The sequence below is a fragment of the Chinchilla lanigera genome, unplaced genomic scaffold (genome assembly GCF_000276665.1).
Source record: "Chinchilla lanigera isolate Chin_1 unplaced genomic scaffold, ChiLan1.0 scaffold00066, whole genome shotgun sequence".
NCBI classification, from domain to species: domain Eukaryota; kingdom Metazoa; phylum Chordata; class Mammalia; order Rodentia; family Chinchillidae; genus Chinchilla; species Chinchilla lanigera.
The window spans coordinates 418,108-446,022 of record NW_004955467.1 but is presented as its reverse complement, the minus strand read 5'-3'; the positions used below and the strand labels follow the sequence as shown (position 1 = coordinate 446,022).

The 27,915-nt window shown below is 48.4% G+C and overlaps 1 protein-coding gene across 3 annotated transcripts in view; it reads left to right on the top strand.

Moving 5' to 3' along the window:
* The window catches only part of Epn2 (epsin 2), an 86,568-nt gene extending 59,887 nt beyond the window's left edge, over positions 1–26,681 (top strand). For 2 of the 3 annotated variants that reach the window (XM_005399276.2, XM_005399274.2), the window contains 7 exons: positions 2,208–2,320; positions 4,247–4,339; positions 5,324–5,498; positions 18,127–18,300; positions 18,857–18,943; positions 21,596–21,811; positions 24,060–26,681. In XM_005399276.2, coding sequence (XP_005399333.1) covers positions 2,208–2,320; positions 4,247–4,339; positions 5,324–5,498; positions 18,127–18,300; positions 18,857–18,943; positions 21,596–21,811; positions 24,060–24,358 — 1,157 coding nt within the window. In that variant the 3' untranslated portion in view covers positions 24,359–26,681. The remainder of the gene's footprint in view (positions 1–2,207; positions 2,321–4,246; positions 4,340–5,323; positions 5,499–18,126; positions 18,301–18,856; positions 18,944–21,595; positions 21,812–24,059) is intronic. The other variant, XM_005399277.2, reaches the window with a different exon arrangement.
* The last annotated feature ends 1,234 nt before the right edge of the window (positions 26,682–27,915 follow it).

The window sequence follows — 27,915 nt, the reverse complement described above, 5'->3', positions numbered from 1 at the left end:
GACCTTGCGCTTGCCAGGCAGGCGCTTTGCCGCTGAGCTAAATCCCCAGCCCCTATGTTCTCTCCAATCTGGATGGCACAACTTTGCTTCTTGAGCACAAGAAAGCCAAGACCTGATTGGTATCAATGGGAACAAAACAATTTAGTTTTTTTAGTGTATTGTTAAGAAATTCATTTAAGATGGGTTTGAGGACTTTTCATTACCATCTAGCTTTATATTTTATTTTATTTTATTTTATTTATTTTGAGACAGGGTCTCACTGTGCAGTTCAGGCTGGCCTTGAGCTCACTTTGTAGCCCAGGCTGGTCTCAAATTCGCAACAGTCCTCCTGCCTCACCCTCCTGAGTGCTGGGATTACAGGTGTGTGCCACCTTGCCTGGCTTACCTTCTAGCTTTATTTCTAAAGAATGCAAATATTTATAGAATATAGTTGGGGTAACATACTAGGATAGGATAGGATTTGATTTTTAATTAGAGAAATACTTTTTTTTAAAAAAACTGCAGTGGTTTTCTTTTTTTCTTTTCCTTTGCTTCACTCCTTCCCTTCCTCCTTCTTGCTATGCAGTTCAAACTGGTCTTAAACTCAATATGTACTCCAAGCTGGCCTTGAACTTGTGGCAATCCTCCTGCCTCAGCCTCCCAAGTACTGAGATTACAGGCATGTGCTACCATGCCTGGCTTGGTTGCTGGCTTTTTTTTTTTTTTTTTTTTTAAAGACAGTAAATCATAACAAATACACTATGCCTCATGCCCAGAACTGTTCCTAGTTCAGCCTTATTGTTACATGTTTTGGTGTATTTTCAAAAAACTTATAGAGAAGAGCATCTCTGTTTGGTAGTATCACAGTCCTGCGCTATTCTGGCCCTTTCCCTCTTGCTGTCTCACATGGTCCTTATGTGGATCACTTCCAAGGCCTGATCTGCATTAGGCCTCTTTCCTGTTCCATTCAGGTAGCCAGGGCCCAGGTGTCTAGAAACTTACCTTGTCAGGAATCATTCCTGGCCTTTGACTTTCTCCAAAAGAGGCCAATCCTTGGCAAAAGATTTACATTGGAGATGTAGGGAGAAGTAACATTTAAGTGAATGGATCCTGCTAGTTAGATCTGGTAGAATTCATGTTATAAAAGAAGGAAGTTAACACACAATTGAAACATTTTAAAACTACCACTGAGGCGTGAAATTGAGTGTTCCATCTATCCATCCGTCCACCCATCTGTCTGTGCATGTAGCCATCCATGCGGAGCCTGGGATGAATACAGTGGGGCAGGGTGGAGGCTGTCCTGGAGGGCTTACTTAGGGAGGCTGAGCTCTGTAAACCGAGGAACAGGAGCAGGAGGTGGGGAACTGAACTGCACAGAGTCCAGAGAAGGCCAGAGCTGGGAAACATCCCGGGCAGCCACATCAAGCCTTCTTCAAAAGGCAGGTCTTACTGTGCGGCTTTTACGGAAGCTCTGGACCCTCTGCTGGGATGAGCAAACATGAGCACTCAGGCTCCTACTCCTCCAGCTCTACATCTAATTTCTTGGGGCATCCAGACACCCTGGTCTACAAGTGTCCTGTGGAAAACCCTGCTTGAGTTACAGGGTAAATGAAGATCTTCCTCGTTTCGGGGTTTGTTGTATCAGCTGGGAATTCACATTGCATCCCTTCAATAAAAACTGTCTTTCCAGGAGCTGTTTACAAGTGTTTAGACTAAGTACAGCAGAAGGGTCTGCACCTGGAACAGTGTTAGACAACAGAATGCTTAGGATCATCACAGAAATGGGTGGGCTCCATTTTGCTCATCAAACTTTGACATAACTCAGCTGAAGCTCTTGGTCTCCAAGCCCCTGTGCCTGACAGAAGGATGTCCTTTGGTCCAGCTCTTCCAGAACTCAACTTGGGTTCTGTCTGAGTCAGTCCCTGCCTTTGGAGCAGTGCAGATCTTCAGTGAAGACTGAGGTTCTGATCTTCCAGAGGCCTGGGACTTGCACAATCAAAGGACGTCTTCTCTGTCAGCACCATATGACATATAGTCATGAAGCCACATTTGATAGTCGCTTAATGTTAACCCTGACATATCTGTAGCCCATTCCTGTCCTCTACCTGTGTCCTTGGGCTCTTGCTGGCCCTCGTGGGTGTGAGGAATGGGATGTCTGACTGGGGAACTGCTGGCACAAGCGGGACAGCCCTGTCATTGCATGTGGTGATTTTGCCTTCCCTCCACAGCAACGTCGCCACGGGTGTCCTCTGAGCTGGAACAGGCCCGGCCGCAGACGAGCGGAGAAGAGGAGCTGCAGCTGCAGCTGGCACTTGCCATGAGCAGAGAAGTGGCAGAGCAGGTCAGTTTCCCGGATGGGTCTGTACCACAGTGATTGCTGGACAGGGTGTGGCTCCCAGGGAGTGTGGTGACACACAGGGCCCTATTGTCTGAGCATTTCAGAGGTACTTGCGGAGTTCACTTCATGCCATGGCTCCCATTTCATGAGGGAGCCTGTGCAAAGTCACATTTAAGAAGAGTTTTTAAGGAAGTCATTGCTATAAACAAGTGCTTCCCTGAAGCATGCATGCAGACACAGCTAGTGTCTGAGGTCCTCTGAATGAGCAGGGTTCACATGGCTTCCTCAGGGGTCAGGCAGCAGGGCAGGTACAGGAAGCCAGCTTGAGGGGCAAGAGTGGATCTAGCACCCTTCCCACCTCACTCCCCAATTTGGTGATCAGGTGCACAGGGCAGAGAAAGGCTAAAAGGAAATGCTCTGTTATTTTTGTTTGTTTTGTGGTGGGGATGCAACCCATATCCTTTGGCATATTAGCCAAATGCTCTACCTCTGAGCCATACTCCCTTGTGCACTGTATGTGTGGTTTTAATTTTTTCCAGTTCCTGTTTTTCTTTATTTTGTGTGTTTCCTTCCTTCCTTTGTTCCTTCCTACCTCCCTATTTTTCTGAGACAGGGTCTCGCTATGTAGTTCAGCCTGGCCTTCAACTCACTGCATAGCCCAGGCTGGCTGAGATCTGCCTCTTCCTCCCAAATGCTGGGATTATAGGTGTGTACCACTATGCCAGACCTGATTTTCTTTAATAAGCATGAATTACTTTGAAATGAGGAAGGTGGGAAAGGAGAGATTAAAGTGACCGTAGTACATGGTGTTCTCTTGGTTAACAGTTGTCGCAAGGGTAGATGAAGCCAGAGGTAAATCAAGGACACCTGCCATATAGAAGGTGTTCAGAGAATATTAGTGCTTGGGAGGGCTCACAGAGAAGCACAGAGATAGATGGTTTGAGCCTTTTAAAGCTAATATTTATAAGTATGAGGAATATGTCATAATCATTATATAAAAGCTAGGGCAAGCCTGTCTTTTGCACATAGCAGCTGTGCCTTAAATAAATATGATGAATCATTTCTGTTAACAATGACAGAACTATATAGCCATTTTCCAGAAGCAGCCACAGTGGGAGGTGGGATGGTATATAATTTTCATCTTTCTACTTCCATCCTGAGTTGCTGGATTTGTGTTTGTTTGTTTTTTTTTTAATTTTTTTTGTCTTTTTGAGATAGGTTCTCACTATGCAGTTTAGGCTGGCCTTGAGTTCATTTTGTAGCCCAGGCTGGTCTCAAACTCACAATAATCCTCCTGCCTCAGCCTCCCAGGTGCTGGGATTACAGGTGTATGCCACCATGCCCGGCTGAATTTATGTTTTAAAAGGGGGTATACTTCTTCCATAAGCAGAATTATAAGGCTTTTTTTTTTTTTAAATAGCTGTTAGAGATTAAACTCAGACCCTCACACATGCTAAGTAAATACCATTGAGCTGCATCTCTACCCCTTTTTAATTTTTTTAAAAAAATTTTGAGACAGGGTCTTACTAAGTTGCCCATATTGGACTCAAGCTTTTGATCCTCCTGCCTCAGACCCCTGAATAAGTGGGATTACAGGTGTGTGCCACCATATCTGGTCTAAAGTTATTTTCATTTTGAGAAAAAAATATTTGAGATTAAGTATTCCCTTTCCCCAATTTGGTGGTGCCTGGGTACAACTCCAAAGGATTGAAGTCATATGTGCTGCGGTGAGGGAGGCGCCTTCTGAGCACACGCTGGGATTGATAAATAATTGTGTTTTACTGGTTGATTTTAAAACCTCCTTGGAATAACATACTACAGTATGCATTTCCTGTTGCTGGCCAGAATGACTTTGTTCCCTGACAGTCACTGGGTGGTTAATGTTACTAACTTTACCACTGGCTTCAGTCTCCCATTGTCCCTCTACAGGAAGAACGTCTTAGGCGGGGTGATGACCTCAGATTACAGATGGCCCTGGAAGAAAGCCGGAGAGATACAGTTAAAGTTCCAAAAAAGAAAGAGGTAAGAGCTTCCTGGAAGGTAAATATTTGAAACTATCCGTGTGGCTTGCTGTCCTGTCACATCCCCTGTGGTGCGGACCAGTGGGCTGTCCGTTCTCAGTGAATAACCTGCATGCCTGTGAGCAGAGTGAGGTTGTAGTTGAAAGTACATCCCAGCCAAGAGAGGATAGTGTCCTGTGCCTTAGTGCCCTCAATCATGACATGAGGATGGTAGTGATACCTGCCTCCTGTGGTAATTAATGGCTGTTAAATAAGCTAAATGGCAGTGCTTTGGGACATTTTCCTGGGTCAGGGTGAGCTCCAATAGCATTGGTCTTCATCATTATCACTGTTGTACTCCCCCAGGCGTCTCACTTTGACATAGATAAAAGCAGGACATGGCTTTATTCCAAACAAGCTCATTACCACTTAGCCCAGGAGACAGGAACACATGCACACACATGCACACATGCACACACACACACACACACACACACACACACACACACACACACACACACATACACGGCCTCTGCCACCCCAAGGGTCTCCAGTAGCCTCCCCCACTCTGATGCCGCAGGTTCCTGGTAACAGACTTGGTAGTCATTGGAGCCGCAAGGGTGGGAGAGCCCTCAGAAGAGAGAGGGGGCCCTGGATGGCACCTGTCAGCTACGTGGGTGGAGAGAGTGGGAGGAGGTTGCAGCCCGGGCAAAGTCCAGTGTTATCCTGAAAACATCTGGGGAGCACTGTGGTGTTCTGAACTTCGAAAACCTGTGGTGCATTTGGCAAATGGCAAATAGCTGGAGCCCAAGTTCCCCTAGGAAGTAGTAACATTTGTGGGGCTGGTAGGCACAGGGCAGGAAGTGGGCTAGCTAAATCTCCAAATCCATCTTAGCTCCTTCCAAAGGGCCTATACTATAATGAGGCATGAGCAATATGGCTAGTGCATGGGTATTTACTGTAACTGTAGCAAAGTAAAACTATCACCTTGTTTTTGTCTTAAAAGCATGGCTCCCACCCACAGCAGACTACTCTTTTGGACTTAATGGATGCTCTCCCCAGCTCTGGCCCTGCTGCCCAGAAAGCGGAACCCTGGGGCCCGTCAGCATCTGCTAACCAGACCAACCCCTGGGGTGGGTCAGCTGCTCCTGCAAGTTCTTCAGATCCCTGGCCGTCATTTGGTAAAGATCCCATCCTTGACCTCCTGTGTTTGCCTCTTGGATGGTTGAGAGGGACAGAGCAAGGCCTCACACTCTGTCTCACTGGTCCAGTCCTTTGTGGTGGGGGTGCAGCCTCCTCTGGTCCTGGAAGTGATTCCCAGCAGGCCCTCAGCCTCCTCCTTGGAGAGAGGCACAGAGCTCTCTTTCTTTCTGTTTTGAATGGTTTTTTGCGTTGAATAGAAGGAAAGCTGACTTTTCCCCTGCCTCCCTCATGCATCAGAAATGACTTCTTCCTATTGTGGGACTTATTTTAGTTCTCTGTGACTCAGAGTTGTATCCCGCACCCCTGCTTAAGAAGCTATAACACTCGGCATGAAATATCTAAATCAAGTTGCTATAATTAGCTGGAATTACCATGTGCTTACCACTGCTGCTAATGGAAAAGAGGATACATTAGCTGTAATTTTTCTTATTTAAAGCTGTAGTAAATCAATTTAATAGGGTAAATGAATATTTCTTAAGTTTTGCTCAGTACCAGTGTTAGAGAAGGGAGATGAAAACATGCACATGACAGAATTGGTTCGTGCGTGTGATTGGGGGCATAGGAGTTTCTTAATTGCTGGGCAGGGCCGTGGCCTCAAAGCCTTTGTAGCGACTTCTGGCTTGGTGCCCTGGGAACCCCTCCTAGTGTTCTGAACTCCGCTTGCCGTGGCGGACCTGTGGGCTTTTCACTCAGGAACTGTGAATTGCGTATTTGGGGCATCTTGCCTGCACCTCTTGGAGTCCTTGTTTCTTCAAACTGGAATAATCTTTTGTATTTAGCTCAGTTCCCTGCATGTTTGCTAAAGTGTACCAAGTGCCAGGTTGTGTCCTGCCATATGAGGGCCCTGGGATGAACAGGTAACATTTCTGCTCTCAGGCCCTGATCATGTGTGTGTATGATGGGAATGCAGTGTGACGGTGCTGTGTGGCCCAGGCTTGCATGGAGGTTATATGAGGGCATCCTGTGGCAGCCAGGAGGCCAGAGGGTTTGCATCCTGCAGGAAGGCTGCTTCCATTGAGTCTTCAGGGAGGAGCAGGTGGGCAGGCAATGAGAAGCAATTGTTCCCTGCAGAAGACAGCTTGTCAGAAGGCATGAGGGTGTGAGGGGTGGAATTGGGACAAATACTGGGAACTATGTAGTATGAAACAGGCAGCAGGGAAACAGAGTAAAGATTGAGGAGGGAAAAAGAAAAGGCATTTAGGTCACTCAGCCTCAGCCTTGCTAAGTGTTTGGACATGGTCCAGGAGGTCATGTTAGCCCCAGATGCCCTTTTGTGCTCTTAATAGCCTCAGAGACCACATGGAGCACTGTACCTGTCTGATAGGTGGAATTGTCCAGAGTTCTCACTCACTGAAGGGGTGCTTAGAGGTTGTTTCTCACTGTCCAGCACTTGTACAGTGTGCTCCAAGGAGCCTGTGATGGTTATGGTCTTGCTGAACACACACATGGACAATGTGAGGCAGATTGGCTGGAGATGCACAAGACGTTCAGGGGATAGCTGGCACTTTCAGGGAGTGGCTTTGACTTTATTTTCAAATCTGAAGAATCATTTATTCTGTCAAGTGACAGCCACTTGAGGTCATAGATGGGATATTTTTGGGAAGACTGTTGAGCACCTTTCAAACCTGTGTGGTCAGTCGTTGACTGAGGGGTAGCTTCTCAGTGCCCAGGGAAGAATGCACACACCCTGGAGCCAGGTGAGCGTAGGTGGTTTCTTTCTACCTGGGGACCACTGTGTGTTGGGCACAAGTTAGTAGAAGGGGGACCTGGTTTTCACAATATACCTTTATATACTGTCCAGCTTATTTACCAGGGGTGAGTTTTACCTGGTGAGGAAAGACAAAATTGTGATTTTTTTTTTTTTTTTTTTTTGGATGATCAGGTTATGCCTAGCCTTCCACTGGCTGGTGGGCAGGGCTGTGTCCTGGTCTTGGTCCTCAAGGTCCAGCTGTGGAGTCAGGGCTACCTCTGCAGCCTGGAACTCTGACCTCCACAGGCCAGGAAGCAGGAGAAGCCAGGCTGCCCAAGGCTGAGGGCAGAGGGGCAGTTTGGAATGGGTGATGAGCATCCTATGGGAAGGCCTGCAGAGTCTGCAAGCTTTAGAAAATTGAGATAAAATTTACCATTCTGAGAATAAGTGGGCAATCCAGTGATTTTTTAGCATATTAACAATGTTGTGCAACTACTGCTACTGTCTAATTCTAGAACATTTATTTCCATCACCCGGGAAAGAAGTCCCATACCCAGTTCCTGGCAACCACCGATCTGCTGTCTCCAAAGATTTGGTTTTTAGGGACGTTTCATATGAATGAATCATACAGTTTGTAGTCCTTTGTGATTGGCATCTTAGCATGCTTTTAAGGTTTGTCCGTGTTACAGCATGCTTCAGTCTTTCATTCCCCTTTATTCTCTCTATTGTATGCTTATACCACATTTTGTTTAACCAGTCAGCAACTGATATAAATTTGGGCTATTTCTCCTTTCTGGCTCTTGTGACTCCCCCTTTTTTAAAGGAAGGATCCAAACCTGAATTTTTTTCTTTTAACAGTAATAAATTTTTACTTAAGGAAGGGAAAGGAACAGGCTCTGCAGAGTAAGTTTGGGCCGAGTAAAAGTAGGAAAAGATGTAACGTGCACCCTGCTACTGCAGGGTGGACCATCCCTCCAAGAGAGAGCACAGTGGTGAGACCTGGGTTTTTGAAATTTGCTAATGTATAAACATTGGCAGTAATTTGAAAAGCTTTAGAACATGGCTGGGGTGAGTCCATATCTGCGAGTGGCCGCGTGCAGCTGTTGTCTGCCTGTCTGCTGTTTCTGCTTCCCCACTTGCAGCCATCCTTGCTTTGCTGTACTTGGTGTTTTTACTGGTGAGTGGAGGAACGAGCAGGCCGCAGAGCTCACAGAGGCTCACCATTCCTCTGGTGTGATACTGAAGGTGCCATATCCTGGACCTGTCACACCACCATGGACTGCTACAGAGTGTTTATGTGGCTCTGGCAAGTCCTGGAAAATACCTCAGCTTCCAACATCAAGAGAGCTTAGAGCCAGGCATGGTGGCACATGCCTGCTATCCTGGCTCCTATGCTTCAGAGGCTGAGAATCATTGTGAATTCAAGGTTAGCCTGGGCTTTGTGTAGTGAGATCCTATCTCAAACAGGTGAGCTTATTTATTTATTTCCTGTTTTTTTAGTATTATATTTTACATAGCTGAGGCCTTTTTTTTTTTTTTTTTTGAGGCAGGGTCTCGCTCTGCAGTTTAGGCTGGCCTTGAGCTCACTTTGTAGCCCAGGCTGAACTTGAACTCACAATAACCCTCCTGCCTCAGCCTCCTGAGTGCTGGGATTACAGGTATAATCCACCTGTATGCCGCCATATGCCACCACACCCAGCTTTTTTTTTTTTTGGAGACAGGGTCTCACTGTGTAGTCCAGGCAGACCTTGAACTTGTGGCAGTCCGCTTGGCTCAGCCTCCCAGTGCTGGGATTACAGGCATGTGCCGCCATACCTGGCTACACCACTTTATAAATTTTATCTATCTGTGTACACACACACATGGTTAGAAACTGAAAACCTAGTGCTAATGGGATATTGTGTTCCTCAGCTCATTACGTATTGGACAGAGATAGTTTTGCAGTCCTAGCACTGTTTTCAGTAGAAGACACTGGAACCACAGTGTTCGCATGGGAACGAACGCTCAGTGTGTGTGCCCAGCTGCAGGAGGACGGCCTCATGCCAGCTCCCCAGCTTACTGCTGTAAGTCAAGTCTCAGGCAGTTTGCTTCCTTGGACTATCAACCTAGCTTCAGAGCATATGAATGGTGTTGGGTTTACTGTCTGGCCTCCGGCAAAATCCAACAGTGTGTATTTTCATGGCCATCCTTCATCCTGAGAAATGGTTATAAATCAGAAAGATCAGAGTCTCTGCCCATAGCTTTGGGAGCTGCATCCTCTGGATGAAAGAAGCACTGTTTTGAGGGCCACCGTTTTCAGTGGGCCCTGTCATTACCAGTTCTTTCCAAGCAGCCCTGGGAGCTCCTGGGCCAAGTAGCCTGGGGAGGAAATGCTAAGGGCCGAGAAAGGGGAGTTGGAGCCTGCCAGGTCAGCAGGGCACTTCCTCCTCAGTTCCGGATCCCAAGCAGCCACCTGGTCCAGGGAGGCCTCACAGCCTGGTGATTCAGAAGCCTTGGCCAGCTCAGCCTCCTTCTGCCCACCCACCACCACCTGGGCTGGGACAGAGCCTGTCTTCCGTTCTGCTGGCAGCAGGTGGTGCTGCTAGCTTCTTGGTGACCCTGGCATGGCTGTCACTGCCTTCCTGTGCACATGAATATTCATCTATGAAAGTCAGATACATAGCTGATGGAACACATGTGAATGGGCCCCACTGAAGAGGAGCCCGGAAACTGCTTGATCTTTCCGACCTTGGTTCCATCCTCCTTTCCCCTCATTCACTTGAGCTCTCAACAAGTGTTTATTTATTGGCTGTGTGGCATGGCTTGGATGCCGCTGAGGCCATGGAGACTGAGTACAGAGGAGCCTTGCAGCAGCTCTACTGTCCATTCAAGAAGAGGAGCGGCAGTGTTCTCTGGGGCAGCTGGGCCCTGGCCCATGCTGGCTGCCTTCCCACGGAAAGAGGAGGGAACATTGTTTGTCCTTATGCCACATTTGAAGAAAGTCATGCTGGCCACAGCACTGTTCATCTGTGTCTGTGGAGGGGTAGCTTTGATCATTTGGCATAATCTAAACTCACCCCAGTAGGTTGCACAGACCTGGTACGTGGACACAGGTTCACAGTGCGCCTTGCAGAATGGAACCTGACAGAGCTCACCCAGACTAAGCAGCTTGTTTTCATAGGGACCTGGGTGATTTGATGAGCCTGGGTTTCATTCCATGTCCAAAACTCTGAGCTGTGATCAACTTTGTCCCTGCAGGTATGGAGTAGGGGTTCCTTCTGAGCCCAAGCATGTTGAGTTTGACAGTGTGCATTGCACAGGCTGCTGAGCTTTTAAAATCCTTGACCATGCTGTTTCTGTCATTCAGTGGCAGATTCTAAAGGGGGAGTAGACAGGGCCATGGAAACTAAATGCAGGTGTTGGAGGAGGCTCTAGAGAAGCTGTAGGGTGGGATTGCATGGCAGGGTGGGTTCTCTGTGGGGAAGCCCTGCTTCTCACCTGGGTGGACTGGGCTCTGCACACTGCTGACTCATGGAGAAAATACTGCAATCCACAGGGTTGGTGCAGCTGTGTTGTGGAGTTCATGGTGGAAAGCACTCTTCCAGAAATGTTAAAATGCCTAATTAATTAATTAATTAATTAATTTTTTGCATTACGAGGGATGGCACCCAGGGCTTTATACAAGGTAGAAAAGGCCCTACCTCTGAGCTATACACCCAGGTCTCTTTTAACTCTTAAAGATATAAACCAATCGGTTTCTGATTTCAAAAATTGTGTGTGTCCAGAGGGAAAAGCAAGTCCTACTTTTAAGTACATACAATGCATGTACAGCGGCTGAGATCAAGGAGGTAAAGATCCCAAGGGGATGGGAGTGGCCAAAGAAAGCTCTGTGACTGTCTCTGCCATGTGCTCAGGCAGCCTGGTCCCTTAAATGCTTAATCTTTGTGTTTTTAATTTTTTTTTTTTTTTTTTTAAAGAGACAGGGTCTTGGTGTGTAGTTCAGACTGGCTTGAACTCACTTTGTAGCCTAGGCTGGCCTCAAATTTGGCAGTGATCCTCCTGCCTCAGCCTCCCTAGTGCAGGGATTCCTGCTACTCTTTGTATTTATTTCATCTATCTAGAAAACTTCCATTTAATCTTGTGTGTGTGTGTGTGTGTGTGTGTGTGTGTGTGTGTGTGTGTGTGTGTGTGTGTGTTGAGACAGGGTCTCCTTATGCAGTTCAGGTTGGCCTTGAGCTCACTTTGTAGCCCAGGCTGGTCTTGAACTCGAAGTGATCTTCCTGCCTCAGCCTCCCAAGTACTGGGATTACAGGCATGTGCCACCACGCCCAGCCTCCTGTTTAATCTTGAAGACATGGTTTAGATGTCTCTGTCCAGGGAAATGGACATCTTTTCTTCTTTTTATTTCTTTTTATTGGACATCTTTTCTTGAGCTTGCTCTCCTGCCTTGTGCTGTGGTTGCTAGCTTCTGGGCTCTGCTGGGTGGTCAGTAGCATGTGTCTGTGTTTCTCTCAGACACAGGGACCTTATTGTGGCTGGGCAAAGGCTGCTTGGGTAGAGGAAGATGACTATGTGGGAGGCAGGACTTGTCCCTGCCAAGTATTCACAGTGTGTGTCTGAGCAGGGCCCTCATTCAAGACAGCTTGGCATACTGGGGAGGCTGAGGCAGGAGGATCATTGCAAGTTCAAGACCAGCCTAGGATACAAAGTGAGCTTAAGGCTAGCCTGGACTGCATAGCAGGACCCTGCCTCAAAAAGACCAAAAGAAGAAAAAGAAAAAAAAAAGCTTGGCAAGGGCAGAGACCACTAAAAGCTTAGTGGTTCTCACACATCCTGGTGCCACATTTATGTCACCTGAGGAGCTTCTAAAATTGTGTCCAGGTCCTCCTCAGAATCTTTGTGTGTGAGGGAAGGGAACAGCATCAGTATTTCACTGATGTGCCCCCAAAACTTCCTAAGGGTAATGTGATTGAGAGTCATTCTCTGGTGCCCCCAAGCACCCATGTGAGCAAACCCATTCAACCTAAGACTTTGAAAATGCCCCATATGGACTTTGAGGATGATACAAAGTAAGGACCCGGCTCTCTGCTCAGTCACTTAGTTAACTTTATAAACTTCTCACATTGACACAATGAACAACATCCTAGGGCAGAAAGGATGTTTTCTTCTCACCCCAGGATGCAGAACTGCTGAGTGGCTTAGCCAGGCCTTTGGACTCCTCAGGTTGACACACTGTATCAACCACAGCAGTCCAGCTTGCTAACACATGTGCCTGGCTGTCTTAGCCCATAGCTTTTGGCTGTGGCCACTGCAACAAGCAAAAGGTAGTACTCACCTCTTCCCTTTCTCTGCTGTTCCAGTGGGGTGCCAGCTGGCCTGGCCAGAAGGTAGAAAGGCAGTCAGAACAGTGGCTTATGCAGCTTCATAGGCCCAGAAGAAAGCCCTTTGACGTTTCAGAGTCCCAGAGATACGAAGACATGCACTAGGGTTAGCAGGAGGCTCACCTTCATGAAAGCCATGGCGTTTGCTACCAGCAGGAGCAGTAAAGCTAGGGCTGATGTGAGGGGTAGAGGCCCAAGGTGTTGAGTCCTGTTGAGCTCAGGGAAACATTTCCAGGTCCTCTAAATTGGCAGAGTCTGCTGCCCGTCTCTTGAGCCTCAGCTCAGCCAGGTCATCACAGCTTTGCCGCGCATGTCCACTAGGGTGGCAACCACAGTATTCCTAGTTGCTGGTTTCAGGTCCCTGCCGAGTGGAGCCGTCGCCGCCATGTTTGGCTGCTTGGTGGCGGGGAAGCTGGTGCAAACAGCTGCACAGCAAGTGGCGGAGGATAAATTTGTTTTTGACTTGCCTTGTGTTTGGGGCTGGGGCTGAGGCTGAAGCTACCCCTTATCGCAAGGGAGTTCACAGTCCAGAGGAGACCTGTAGTTGAACGAGTCATTTTGTTGCTATATATGTGATCTAAAAGATGAGGGAAAATTCCAGAGGATTTAAGGAGTGCATGAAGAGGAGGTAGAAGATGGCAGAGGACCCAGTAAAGGAGCAGGAGGCCCAGAGGCCGCAGGCAGGGAGCTGCCCCCAGGTGTTCGGGGAGTGGTGAGGACTCAGTGTGACCAGCCATTTGGCGGCAGCAGGGGTGTCGCACTTGCATCTGGAGTTTACAAGAGTCTGTGTTGGGAGATGACTGAGGGCTTTCCAGAGCAGGAAACCAGTGGGTCCTCCCAGCTCTTTATCAGAAAGCTGCACAGCACCGAGGAGCACCCAGAGAGATGGCTGTCTACAAGGCATGAGGGCAGGTAACCTGACAGCTGACTGCTCTGCAGTGCTGAGAGACACGGAGAACCGTGTGTCTTCAGTGAGTACTGGAAGAAAATAACTGCCAACCTGGGCATTTATTCCTAGCAAAGTCATCTTTCTTCTGAGAATGATATTGAAAAGTATTTTTAAGTTTAGAAGCAACTACAAAGGTCAGGGGCTGGGGATTTAGCTCAGCGGCACAGCACCTGCCTGGCAAGCACGAGGTCGTGAGTCCGATTCCTGGTACGGGGGTGCAGGGAGTTTTGAAGCAACTACAAAAGTCTACCTCCAGAGTGGTTTTCTATTTTTTAAATTTTTTGTTTGTTTGTATTTTTGAGAGAGGGTCTCCCTATGCAGTTCAGACTGGCCTTGAGCTCATTTTGTAGTCCAGGCTGGTCTCGAACTCACAGCGATCCTCCTGCTTCAACCTCCCTAGTGCTGGGATTACAGGAGTACACCACTGGGCTATCTCTAGACTTCTGTAATCAGTGAAGGCACTATTCAAGAATGAGGCTGAGATTATGGTATCGCCTGGTAATTGAACACTGAGTTTATTGCCAGTATAGCAGCACTGAAGGAAGTTCTTCAGGCTGACAGGGAACAATGCCATGGAGACAGGTATCTTCAGGACTAAATAAAAAACCTCAGAAACGGGATGTAATGTGGGAGAGTATTTTAAAAGTATTAAGAATGAAGGAAACCTTGAGTGATGCAATTTATAAGCTAACAAATTTGTTCTTACAATTAAGAGAACATACATTCTTTACAATCTCAAGTAGGATACTTGGAAAAAGTTATGTACTAGACAGAATGGATAGCCTCACCAAATTTTAAAAATTGGGATCACAGTACATTTAAGTTTAAAAAAGAATCAGTAACAAGGGCTGGAGATGCAGCTGAGTGGTAGAGCAGTTGCTTTGCAGGTACGAGGCCCTGGTCTCAGTGCCCAGTACCACACACACACAGGCAGCAAAGCGGTAAGCATATGACCTCCGTCACCTGTGTGTGGTGGCACATGCCTGTAAAGGCCACTTGAGGAACCTTGTGTCAAAATGACCAGAATTAACAAGGCTGGGGTGTATCAGTGTGAAGGCCCTGGGTTCAGTAAGGGGAGAGCAGAGAGGGAGAGACAGAGAAAGAGAAACAGTGTGTTTGAAATTTTAAAAATAGCCGGGCATGGTGGCGCAGGCACTCGGGAGGCTGAGGTAAGAGGATCATTGTGAGTTCAAGGCCAGCCTGGGCTGTAAAGTGAGCTCAAGGCCAGCCTGAACTGCATAGCAAGACCCTGTTTCAAAAAGACAAACAAAACTTTAAAAATAGTTTTAGCCAAGCAAGGGGTCCCACACCTGTAATCCCAATACTCTGGAAACTGAGGTAGGATGATTGCCTTGTGTTTGAGGCCAGCCTAAACTGCATAGTAAGTTGAAGGCCAGTCTTAACTACATAGCAAGACTTTGTCTCAAAAAACCAACTCCTACTCATAAATTGCCAAATCAAAGAAGAGACTGTAATGAGAATCCAGAACATTTGGAGCCAAATAACATATTTTCATAACAGAATTTATAGAACAATTTAAGCAGTAGTAAGAGAAAAATCTGTAGCTTTAATAAGTAAAGTCACAGAATTAATGAGACTAGAATAGTATTGTACACTTGAATAAAGCAGAAAGAAGTCATAAGAAGACAGAAACTGATAAGCTAGATAAACATAATATCCACAAAGAACGAAGCCAGTAATTGAAAAGAATAAAATAATCCAGTCTCTGGTAGGTTTAATTTTTAAAAATAGGAAAGGTACAGAGTTAGGGAATAACACAGTGTAACTGAAGACAGCGCTAAAGTTTAACACGGTGAGAATCTTTTTGGTTAACTCTGTAGTTACAAATCCAAAAGCTCAGGTGAAATATGAAAGAGAAAACTTGGCAAAGCAGGCTGAAGAATAACAGGAAACTTATAAATAGATACAGTTTGGTGGTTTTTTTTTTTTTTTTTTTTTCGTTTTGAGACAAGGTCTCACTATACAGTTCAGGCTGCCCTTGGACTCGTTGTGTAAGCCTAGGCTGACCTCAACTTACAGCCATCCTCCCGCCTCAGCCTCTTGAGTGCTGGATTTACAGATGTGCTCCACCATGTCAGGCTAGAGACAGTTTTATCATCATGAAAGAAATTATATCAGTACTTAAACTATGTTCCCTCCTCAGATCTACCTAGAGAGTGTTACAGACAAATTCTAACAATATTTAAGAAACAGTTCTCCTTTTATACAAGCTTCTTCAGAGAACAGGTAAACGGTATATTCCTACTCATTGTATGAGTCTGGCATACCGATGACATCAGACTAGGCAGAGATAATATGGTATGAGAACAAATACTTTAGGCTACTTTCATTTATGAATATTTAATACAAAAATTCTAGTGAAAGAATTTCAAAATCAGAAAAGTAAAACATCATGGGAAACTTGATAAGAACTGAGTCATTAGAAAATTAATGTACCAATTAACAGATGAAAAGAAAAACCATGATCATATTAATAAATGAGGCAGGAACAGTTTAATAACATTCATCAGCCATTTATTGCAAAATTCTTGGCAAAATTGGAATAATGAGGAACTTCTATAACCTGATAAAAGACTTCTAAAAGGAGAAAAAGCCCATAGCTAGCATATTTAATGCTAAAATGTTGAAAATTTACCCTGTAAGACCCAGAGCAAGACAGAGGTGCCACGGTCTGGCCACAGCAGGTCCGGGAGATTCCTGCAGGAGGGAATGACGTGAGCGAAGAGACAACACAGACACCAGAGGTCTTTCTGGTGGGCCAGGGGAGCAAGGCTCCTCTGACACAGAGAAATGCTTTCTGCTTTATTATATACTTTTGCAATTACATATGAAACTTGGCAGGTTAAACAGTTTTTGCTTAGGTACAGTGCGGTTTCTGTTTTAGTTACAGATTCATTTTTTGGGGGGCGGTACCAGGAATTGAACTCAGGACCTTGTGCTTGCCAGGCAGCCGCTTGTACCACTGAGCTAAATCCCCAGCCCTTTAGTTACAGATTCAGACATGGTTGACCGACCACCTGGCTGGAACCCTAGCAGGAAATCAGCTTTGCTAAAGCACATAAAAGGAAGCAAAAAGATCAATCACTAGGTGTTCTTGATTAGGTGTAATTTTTCAAAGCATTGTTCAGTTGTCTACTGGACAGCAGGACCCACATATATATCTCCATCTAGAGGCAGTCCAGCACACACAGGGCATTTGCCTAATGTTTTCCCATGCACTGAGGTTTGCACAGTGCTCCTCTCTGGTTCTGGTGGGTGAACATTGCCACACAGGAAGTAGGGGACTGACACAAATCTTCGTGGTGACTTACTCCCTCTTTCAACCCTGAAAGGGTGCCTCTTATCCTGGGCTCTGATTCCTTAACTACTTTCAGTTCTGATCCTTCAGGTCCCCAACTATCCTTTATCAGTAGCACGGTAAATATTTGGAAAGCTACAATTAATAGAGAGTAGAGAGAGGCCACACACCCATCCTATGCGGTCCCTGCTTTGCAGATACCCGCTGCCAGGCCTGACTTTGTCAAAGAACTGGCACTGGAAGGTCTCTGGCACAGAAGTACCATTGTCCAGCCTTCTGATTTTATGTTGTGATTGGTGGTCCTCACCGGTGCAGTAGGGTAAGAAAAGGAGTATAAAATACTAGGAAGTAAACAGCAGGTAATTAGCACTGGCAGGTGATACAAAACTTTTTGTAGATAAATTACTAGGATTAAGAGTTATTAGAATTATTACTAGAATCAATAATTAGAATAACTTCCAGTTGTTAATATTTAGCAATATTGCTGGATACAAAGATAATATACAATAGTGGCGTGTAAATGTGGTGCATCACAAGAGGTACATGTTAAGACGGACAGTTTACTTTAGATGCATCTAGGTTTTCTCAATTCAAAAACAGGTGATTGTGAGCCAAAGGGTGGTGGCACATGCCTATAATTCCAGCACTCAGGAGGCTGAGGCAGAAGGGTTGGCCAGTCTGGAGCTAGATGGTGAGGTCCAAGACAAGTTTGAGCTACATAGCAAGACCCAGTCTCAAAGAAAAAAAGAGTTGATTTTACCCCCACAGTTTGAAAGTGTTTTTTTGCTTAAGCGGGTGGTGAGTACATAGTTGTTTGCTTTGTTATTTTTCTTTATTAGCCATCTTATACTCCTTCTGAAAGCAGAAACCACTCAAAGCAAAGGTGGAAGTGCCTCCAGGGTCGCTAGACAATCAGGGCAGAGCGGGCAGAGTGTCAGGCCCTTTGGGGGGCGGGCTAGGCCCAGGGGAAGTGGGGCTGGTCCAGGGAGCCCCTTGTAGTACAGGCCCACTGTGTGGAAGAGAGCATGGAGAGGTCTCACTGTGACCTCTGTGGCTTCCCAGAGAGGATGTCCCATCTCATTGTCTGGCGTTCTCCCTTCCTAGAGGGTGGGGCTTAGCTCCAGCTCTGCGCAGCCTTGTGATAGGGACAGTAGTGCCCACTGGGTGACTGCTTCACCTGATAGAGGGCAGAAACTCCAGTGTGGCCCACAGTAGCCTTTCTCCTCTCATCCCAGGTGTTCCGAGTTTTATGAAGGCATCTCTAAGTCCTGACCCTACCTTTCCACAGGTGCCAAGCCGGCGGCCTCTGTGGACCCATGGGGACCACCCACTACAGCCAGCACACACTCTGTTCCCCAGAGCTCTGACCCGTGGGGAGCTTCACAGCCACCTGCTCCTAGTGCTGGGAAAACAACGGATGCCTGGGGTGCAACCTCAGTTGGCAAGCCAGTATCTGCCTCGGGTGAGAGCCCCATTTGTGCCTGGGCCCTGAGAGCCCCCAGCCCAGCAGCTCCCCTGTTCTCTGGTGGTGGCCTATTGGTTTGCTGCATTTGCTCCTCTGCCCCTCCTTAGCTTTTGATCCTGATCTCTAGATCCCAAGCACCCTAGAGAGAGTGGGAGTTTACAAACCCATCTCTATGCCCCCATCTCCTTTGAGGGGCTCACCCAGAGGGTGTTGAGAGAGGCGCTACATGGGGACCCAGCCATGGTTCTGTTCTCACCCTAGACCAGTGGGTTGGCTTTGACCACTCTTCCAGGTCATTTCCTGCAGACCCTCATTTCACAAATGCGTCTGCACCTTCACTAGCCCCCTTCTATTTGTGGTGGCGCTAATGGCCCTGCTCCTGCACTGGAGCTGGGGTCCCTGCCCCCTGCTGTCTTCCCAGCCCTCCAGTGAGTTCTGCCCTGGGAGCAGGAGTAAGTGAGAGAGGCCTCCCCTCCCCAGTATAGACTGTGCAACTGCAGCCCTGGGGAGCCAGATGAAATGCCTTCAGTCACTGGCCTCTGTGTCTCCCCAGGGTCCTTTGAGCTCTTCAATAATTTCAATGGTACAGTTAAAGATGACTTTTCTGAATTTGACAACCTCCGAACTTCAAAAAAAACAGGTAGGTAAAGGTGGTTTCCATAATATTCTGTACATTTGACCTGCTCAGTTATTGCAGAGACAGTAGCTTTCACATCTGCCAACTTGATGCATTTTCTTTGCATTTTGATCTTAGGAGCCTGAAACTTTGAATTCTGGGAATTCACACATTGACAGTAAAAGTCATGAGGTTTTTACTTTTAGCTTTTCCTCACATCAAGCCCCATGTTTTGTGTCTGGTACCCTCTCCCTTGGGCTGTTGTCTCCAGGTCAGCCCAAACAGCTCTGCTGCACGCAGATGCCTTCCCCTGCCCTGCCCTTCCAGTGTGGTGTGGGATCCATCCCCATGTCTCAGCTACCCTGTCCAGCTACTTTCTTCTCGTCAATCCCCGCTCCCCAGAGACGCCTCCTTTTCCCAGATACCTCCCTTTGGGCATGGGTGGGGCGAGTCTCTGCCAGCCCTGTCCCTTAGCCCAGGTCATAGCTGCTGCCGAGTGCCCAGCATTGGTCAGAATCAGGTTCCTTCCTTCCGCACCTCCTCACCGTGCACAGCTTCCCTCTTTGCTTTTTCCCACCCCTCCTCCGCCTCCTCCCCCGCCCTGTCCGATCTGTTCCCCACCAGCCCCCAACAGCGGCCGACAGGCCTGTGGGGTCTGGTCTGAGGTGATTGCCCGGCCGCTGTCTGGCCCCCACGCCCTCTTCCTTCAGGGGCTCCCAGTAGGGAGACCAGAGGCATCTTTGAGAACCTGCTGATGTGAAGGGCTGCTCTTAGGACATTAAAAACAAGATTCCACTGTCTCCAGCTCAGAGTGTGGCCGGATCTGTTGTTTCTCCCAGCTTCTTCCTGCCTCAGTGCGAAGCCTGCCTGGCCCTGGCTCATTGTTGACTTTTAAGTATTTATCACCAAGTGTAGGGTACCACTGTAGAAAATTGGAAGTGTTTATGGAAACAAATGACAATTATCTATAATCCTTCTATCTACACTTAGCCACTATATTTCTTTCCAGTATCTTTTTTTTTTTTTTTTTTTTTTGTCTTTTTGAGACAGGATTTCACTATGTAGTCTGTGCTGGCCATGAACTCACTTTGTAGGCCAGGCTGGCTTTGAACTCGCAACAATCTGCCTGCCTCAGCCTCCCAAGGGGGATAGGATTATAGACGTGTGCCACTATGCCAGAATCTTTTCCTAAACTCTTTTTGTTTTGGTTTTTGTTTGAAACAGTGTATGTAGTCTAGGCCAGCCTGAATGATAGTCTTCCTGCCTTAACCACCCGAATGCTGGGATTACAGGCCTGTGCTACCATACCCAGCTTTTTCTCCCTGAACTCTTAGCAGTTTTTTTTGTTGTTTTGTTTTGTTTTGTTTTGTTTTTAGTTTTGGGGGTTTTTTGTTTGTTTTGGTTTTTGAATTTTTAAATTTTTTTATCCTCCTTCCTTACCCTCCCAAATGCTGGGATTACACGCTTAGCAATCTTTTTTATTTAATGCCGGTAGTATCAGATAAAGTCAAGTCTTTTTGTTTGTTTGTTTTTTGTCTTTTTGAGACAGGGTCTCCTATGCAGTTCAGGCTCGCTTTGCGCTCACTTTGTAGCCCAGGCTCGTCTTGAACTTGCAACCATCCTCCTGCCTCAGCCTCCAGAGTGCTGGGATTACAAGTGTGTGCCACCACACCCTCTGAGTCAAGTCTTGCCCCATCCTGATTTTTATGGAATAACAGATAGAAAACATTTTCTATTACTTAAAGTTTATTAGATTGCTCAGTAATAGCCTTGCTCCGCGAGCACGTATAGATTGCTCACCAGTGATTTACAGAAGTAATTTACGAACTCAGTTCTTTCCACAATTCTGATTGCAAACCCAATTGGATGAGAACTGAATCAGATTTTCCAGTAAGGTCAATATTGAACCTACCCATTGAATTTGGTTCAGTTCTGTTCTAACTCGGTTTGCAACCAGAATCATGGAAAGAATTAAGTCCATGAACGGAGGCAGCACTGTATTTAATCATTAGTTTGGGAGAAGACATTGTAGGTTCATTTCCTGTTTTGCTGAAATAAATAATGCTGTGGTGAACATTTTTGTGCTTAAATCTGGTTCACATTTTGCATTATTTCCTGAGACTGTACTGAGTGTGATTATAGAAGTGAGCTGGTAGCCGCAGTGCATCCCATCAAGACAAACATCCCCACCAGCCTGTCTCAGCACACCCTTTATTGACTAAATTATAGAACACAATTTTCATTCTCCTTACTCTCAAGAAATTTGTGTTCATTGTAGAAAATGAAAATATAAAATGATACCAAAAATGTAAATCATCCATGCCTCACCAACAACCCAAAATAACATTGAACGGTTTTGCTGTATGTGTTATTTTTAATTCTGTTTTTTCTACTTACTGTTTTGGTATAGTTTTTTTTTCTCATCATTAACTGTTCAGATGTCCCTGCGTTGTGGTGTGTGGCTTAGTGGGCCTGTGGCTGGCGTGTGTCTGTGCTTGGGACTGTTGGAAAGAACGCTGGAGTGACATCATGTCTTGTACACAGAGTGTGTGTGCTGGGAGCCTTAGCATCAGGAACATCAGGAGTAGCTTTATGCTTGTGGGGTTGGCAGCTTTTGGTGCATGGTCTCCGGCCTGAACTCATGCCCACCATGCCATGTGTGCACTTGTCTTGCAGCCGAGTCTGCGGCCTCTCTGCCATCCCAGAGCAATGGAACTGCAAGCCCTGACCCCTTTGAGTCTCGCCCTCTGACTGTTGCCACGAGAAAGCCCAGCAGTGCCCGGAAAACACCCGAGTCCTTCCTAGGCCCCAACGCCGCTTTGGTGAACTTGGACTCACTGGTGACCAGGCCGACTCCACCAGCCCAGTCCCTTAACCCCTTCCTAGCCCCAGGTAGGAATACGTTCACGCTTCATCTGGCTGCTTGCTCTGCTTGCCTTCAGACTGCGTATGTCATGGCCTTGGAACTGACTCCTTCCCACTTTGAAGGGGGCTTTTCCTACTGTGCTCTGCCTGCGGCCAAAGCTCCAGGGGCTTTCCACTTGTGGCCGAAAAGGAGCAGAACCATTAGGCGCTCAGGATTACACTGCCGTCTCTCCAGGGCCACATGGGTTGGGTCACAGAAGCTGCTGTTTGAAAGGGAGAGGATGTGAGGAGAAAGCTGCTCCTCTTCTCGGTTGAGACTACCAAGCAGAAGCTGCCTAACTGGGTAGCCCTGGCAGGGAGACTCTGGGGTGAGTGCTGGTTCTGAGCCAGGTGGAGGTGGGCAGAGTGCTGAGGTGAGGAAAGGCCAGGGTGTGCTGCCCAGTGTCTTCCCTGTGTAGGCAGAAATTAATATGGCCTCTTAGCATAAGTCATTCTCTGAGGACCTACGGACCCTCTCCGTCCCCCACTGCAAAATTCTGCTCTGTGCCCTTCAGGGACTCCATGTTGGCTGTGGGCCAGGCCCTTAACTACTTGAGTCAGTATTCAGGGTTACTGTTTCTGGCTCAGGCATCCCTAGTCTGGCCCCTTCATCTTCCTTCCCCATGTACATCATGTCGTCAGCTGCCCTGAGCTCTGTGATGTGTTTCAGAGACAACATGAGAGACCCCCCTGTTTATGTGTGGGGCATGACGCTCTATCCTATCTCGATTACCGCCCTCCTCTTTCCCCATCCACCCAGCCTAGATGACTTCTTCCCCCTTCTACAAATTCCCCCATGGTCTTGCAGGCAGGCTGCAGAGGGTCAGAGAATCCTTAGGCTTTTCAGAGCAGTGGCCATTGGCTCCAGAGGGCCTTCGCTGTGGCCTTAGGTGGAAGCGAATGTGTGGAGTTGCTGCGTCCCTCCAGTGAGGCCTAGGTTAAGAAGGATATGGCGGCCCAGGGGAGAGCAGCTCCATAGGTAGAGCTGAATTAGGGCCTGAGGACCTCAATTAGCCTGGAGCCTGTTCCCACGCAGTAGCTCCTGTCACCTCAACTCTTAGTGAGTAGTCAAGGCCCAGAGGAACTCCTGTGCACTGCTCTGTCCTCAGCCCTGAGGACATCTTGGGGCTGTGGGACAGCGAGTCCACTGTGGACCCTAGAGGTCATAGCCAGGATGGAGGAGGATTAGATATCCCTGCTGGACCTTCGGGGGCATTCTCCAGGCCACACAGGTGGTCCTGGCTGTCATTTGTGGGTTGCATGGACCAGAGATGCAGTTCAGCTTTCTCTTCCTTGCTGGGAAGCTACGCCTCTGAAGTCTGAACCAGGGCTGATTCTCAGAGTCTCCATGGCAGGCTTAGAAAGTGAGCCCTCCTCCCTTTAGTATCAAAGAGCAGCAAGCAGCCTTGTCTCCATGATGGTGAGCGTGCCACCCTTGACCAGCATGCTGCTTTGGGAACGGAGCTGGGATGGGCTGGAAACTCAGAGCTGGCAGCACCATATCTCTTCGCAAACAGTCCTCAGATGTTCTGCTACGGGTGCTTGCTGCTTGAGGGACGTGGGAGGCAGAGGGAGACAGGGCTCCCCAGTAGCCTGCCTGAGCCTTCACTGTGCTGCTGCGTCGGTCCCAGGGTGCCACATGGGTGCTGCCATGCAAGCCCCGGGCTGTGCTTGCTGCACCTCCAGCCCTCCTTTCTCAGGCCTCTGGCCATAGTAGCTGTTTGCGGCTGACAGCATTCTGGGCGCTAGTCCTGCGAAGGACCTGGGGGTCCTAAGTCCAGCATGCTCTTAGCCCTTTTTTTAGCTCTGTGACCTGGACAAGTCACAGGCTTCTCATAGCTGTAGTTCCTGGCCCTTAACAGGGCAATTCATGTGGTCAGCACATGCTGGTAGTGTTTTTTATGGATGTGGCCACCACTGTTGTGGGCCCTCAGGGTGCGGCAGGGACCAGAACACACGTAGTCCTGCTCTGGAGCTCAGAATCCAGATGGAGCTGGATGTGGTGGTACTCACCTATATTCCCAATATTTGGAGGCTGAGGCAAGAGGATTGCTATGAGTTTGAGGCCAGCCTAGATTACATGGTGAGACCCTGTCTCAAAAACAAAACAAGACAAAAATAAGAGTCTAGCTCTCTACAGATGGAGAGCTGTGTCTCGTGAGGGTGGCTGTGCTGCTACTAGACGGGCCAGTGCTTCCCTAACAACCCAACCACTGCCCTTCTGCTCTCTCCCCAGGTACCACCACCACCTCGGCCCCTGCTAACCCCTTCCAGGTGAACCAGCCCCAGCCACTGACGCTGAACCAGCTGAGGGGGAGCCCAGTCCTGGGGAGCAGCACATCCTTTGGGCCTAGCACTGGGGCAGAGCCCATGGCTGTGGCCCCCATGACCTCAGCAGCCCCCCACCCAGTTTTGGGGGCCAGTGGCTCCACTTTGACACCACTGGGCCCCACAGCAATGAACATGGTGGGCAGTGTGGGCATGCCTCCGTCGACAGCACAGGCCACCGGCACAACCAACCCTTTCCTTCTCTAGTGCTCTGGGTCTGAGCCCCAGAACAAACGCCCAGAGCACCCGTGCCAGGGGACACTGAGCAAAGACTCTGTGTGGGGTGGTGGCTGAGAGCATGACATGGGGGTATTGTGGCCTTTGGTTCTAGCTTTCTGGTAAAAGGATTGTCCTTTATAGCCCTGGCCCTCAGACTTGAATGGCTGGGCCACTTGCCTTTCGCTGAAGTGACCAGGCTCCTCTGAGGCCTTGGATGTGGAATGAAGTTGTCAGTGTTGTCCTCATCCCCAGCCTCAGCCAAGGGTCCCTAAACGCTGCTCAGTCCAGAACTTGGGACAGTCACCTTGGCTCTGCCCCCCATGGCCTGGCCCCAGTCCTGGGTATGGACGGAAAGAAGCGCCAGCCCCATTCGACACTGACCTTGGAGAAGTGGTTGTGCATATTTTTTTTTTCCTTTGACTCACGTGTGAGCTCAAAGTAAACACTACCACCATGGACAACTTTTGATTAAATCCACTAGAGCAAGCTTTAAAACTAATCTGAGCATAACCCTGCCACGTGGCTCTATGCTTATACACGTTTGCACATATTTTGTTTAGTACAGTTTCATATTTGAGTTTGCAGAATTATCTGATAGTCTTTTTTTGGCTAATATTTTTATAACGTGGTTCTTATTTAACTGTCTAGTTTTGATAGAATTTACCAGGTCTGGCTGAATTAAGATCTTGGCACATGTCATTTTAGTGGTTTAAATCCTCTTATTTATGGTTTTAACTCTGTAAGAAAACTTAAAAAGGAAGAGATGTTTGGATGACAAAAACATGCCTTATGGAAAACCTACAGCAAATTCTTTATAGGAAAAATATGAGAATTTGATTACACAAAAAAAGGTGTTTATTTAAGGAAAAAAACCACCCTCCCCTAGTAACAGAAACTTGCAGCCTCCAGTTGCCTTTTCCTTTCTGTCTCCCTTTGTGGTGAGCTACCAGACCAGTCTGCTCTCAGCCCTTTTGCCTAGACCCTGAGAGAGGCTTTATTTCTTACTAGTGTACCGACATCCTGAAAGACAAAAGAAACAAATCTAACCTATGAATGTGACTCATCAGTTTTTATCAGCTAATTCCTTTCCTGATTACAGGCACACAGGGATTAATAGGGACTTCTGTTTACAGTGTGTGGGAGGTGGAGGGAGCGCCTCAGCCTTGCACCTGTGCTGTCCTCTGACTCAGTCCTCACTCAGGTTAACAGGGGGACCAGTAGAAACAGTGGCTGTCCTGGGTAGGAGTGGTGCTGTGCCCACAGGTCCCTGGAGACCGCCCCAGACTGAAGTGGGGGTGAGGGACCAGGGCTTGCTTTGAACCATCTACCTGCCAGCTCCAGACACAGGTTGCAGGCTGAGAAGTAGTCATCTCTTATTTTGGAGATGAGAAAATTCATTGTCACCTAGGATAGATTTTTAACAAATATGCACTAATATTATCTCCCTTTTCCAACCTCCTGCTGTCCTCAGCCTACTCACCACTGTGGAAAAAAAGTATTAAGTCCCAAATTATAAACCAGAGAAGACTTGTTTTTCCCCAGGGAAGGGACAGTTCCCAAGTCCTGCTGTATGTCCTGGCAGCCTAGTGGGTATTTCTGGCTCGCTTTGCAGTGCAGACTTCTACCCTCCAGCTCTAAGGGTGGCTGACCACCTGGCTGCCCCTCTCTGGTCCCAGAGATTTGCCCCTTAGCACCCGCCCACGAGGGATTGCAGTGGTCCCTGGACTGCAGGAGGCCATGACGGCTCTGAGTGAGGATTGCTCTGAGTGCTGTATGAGATGCCCCCACTTCCCTTGCTGGCAGGCCTGAGTTCCCAACCAGCCACCCTTCCCAGAACTGCAGGCCTGTGCCTGGCCTTAGGCTCCAGTGTCATTCAGAAAGGTGTAGCTCTGGAGGAGGGTACCTGCCCACGACAGTGCTTTCCCTCCAGGTGTGGAGCCTGGCAGCCTACAGGTCAGTGCACCAGACCCAGCTCCTGGGGTCAGTGATTCTTCTGTAATAGGCAAAAGTCCTTCCTGACATGACTGAGGCCCCAGCACGGCAACCACTGGGCTGCCAGGCCCAAGAAGACAGCCCCTTGCCCCGCGTCCTGGCACAGGCTGACTTGAGCGCACATTGTCCTGTTGCCTGCTGCACTGATCATGAAGCCACCGGCTGCTGCCGCACGTGCCACCGTGCCCTCCTGGTGAGCACCCTAGAGGAGGATGTCACCCAGCCATGCCTCAGTCCCGGGTCGGGGGCTGGTTTTGAACTTGTGTTGACTGTTGATACTTATTTACTTTATAAATATAATTTATCATTTGTATCATGATGCTGTTTCTGGCTGTGTCCTTCCCCCATTCCATCTTTACCCATCTTGAGCCTCCGGAGAGTACTGGGCAGGCTAGGGGGCCAGTTTCTGCCCAGGAGCAGCTTGGCTTTTTAGTGAGGCTGCCACCTGATCCTGGTGGCCCTGAACCTTAGGGACAGAGGGTGGGAGACTTGCCCTTAGAGGGCCGCTGCCACAGGTGGTCTGAAGAGTGTTCTGGGGATGTCCGAGGCCCTTTCCCCTTCTGGCTTCTACCCCTTTGGAAGCTCTTCGTGTGGGAGCCTGTTATGAAGGAGGTGGCATTGAGTGTGCCATCCAAGGCCAGGCCTCACGGGTCTCCCATGTTCTGTACCTCATGTCCATGCCATGGCAGAGCTCTGGGAGGAGCTGCCAGCTGCTACCTTGTTAGCTGGGTCCAGCTTCGTTTCTACACAGGGGAATAGGAAACGGGCCCGCTTTACACATTGCCAGGTGCTGTCATACCTGGCCCATGGGTCACCAAGTCATTCACTCCACACCTGGGTCAGAAGGTTCCATCAGTCTCGGCTTCCAGCTCAAAGCCCGGGGTCTCCATGGGGTATGGTGGTGTGGAGGGGCTTCTCCAAGGAGACAGGTCCAGCCAGAGATGGTCACCACGCTGACAGTAAGGAGACAGTGTGGCAGGGGTGATTTTGACAGGTGAGACTCCATGCATGGGAGAGTGAAGTGGGAGGCGCGGGCAGCCATTTGGTCCTTGGCAGTGCCAGACCCCTGTGAGGTGCCCTGTGGGGAAGGTGGGAAAAGGCCGAGGGGCTGTGGTTCTTCTGGTGGGGAGGGTGTTGGCAGATTCCTCCAAGGCCTCAGGCGCTGCCCTCTGGGGAGGCCCATCGATCTGTATCCCCATGGGATCTGGAGGCAGTGCGCACGCAGCTTCTGCCTGCTGCCTGTGCATGTGGCTCCTGGCCAAGAACTGCTGAAGTCAAAGGCACTGGTGCGGGCCCACGCACCCAGGGAAACACGTGCCCTCCAGACCTGGCCAGGTTCTTGGGTTCTTTGCTTCCCTTTAGCTCCAAGTACGAACACCTGGCGTTAGCTCTGGTAGAGTTGCTTTGCCGCCCGCCGCCCCTCCCCCCTGCCACACTAGGGGCCTGCCTCCTAGTGCAGTCCTCCCCACACTGCCATGCTGGCGGGCGCCAGCAGGCAGGGACTTGGTTGGTACCTGCACGTGGGCTGCGCACAGCCTGGTCCTCATGACCTG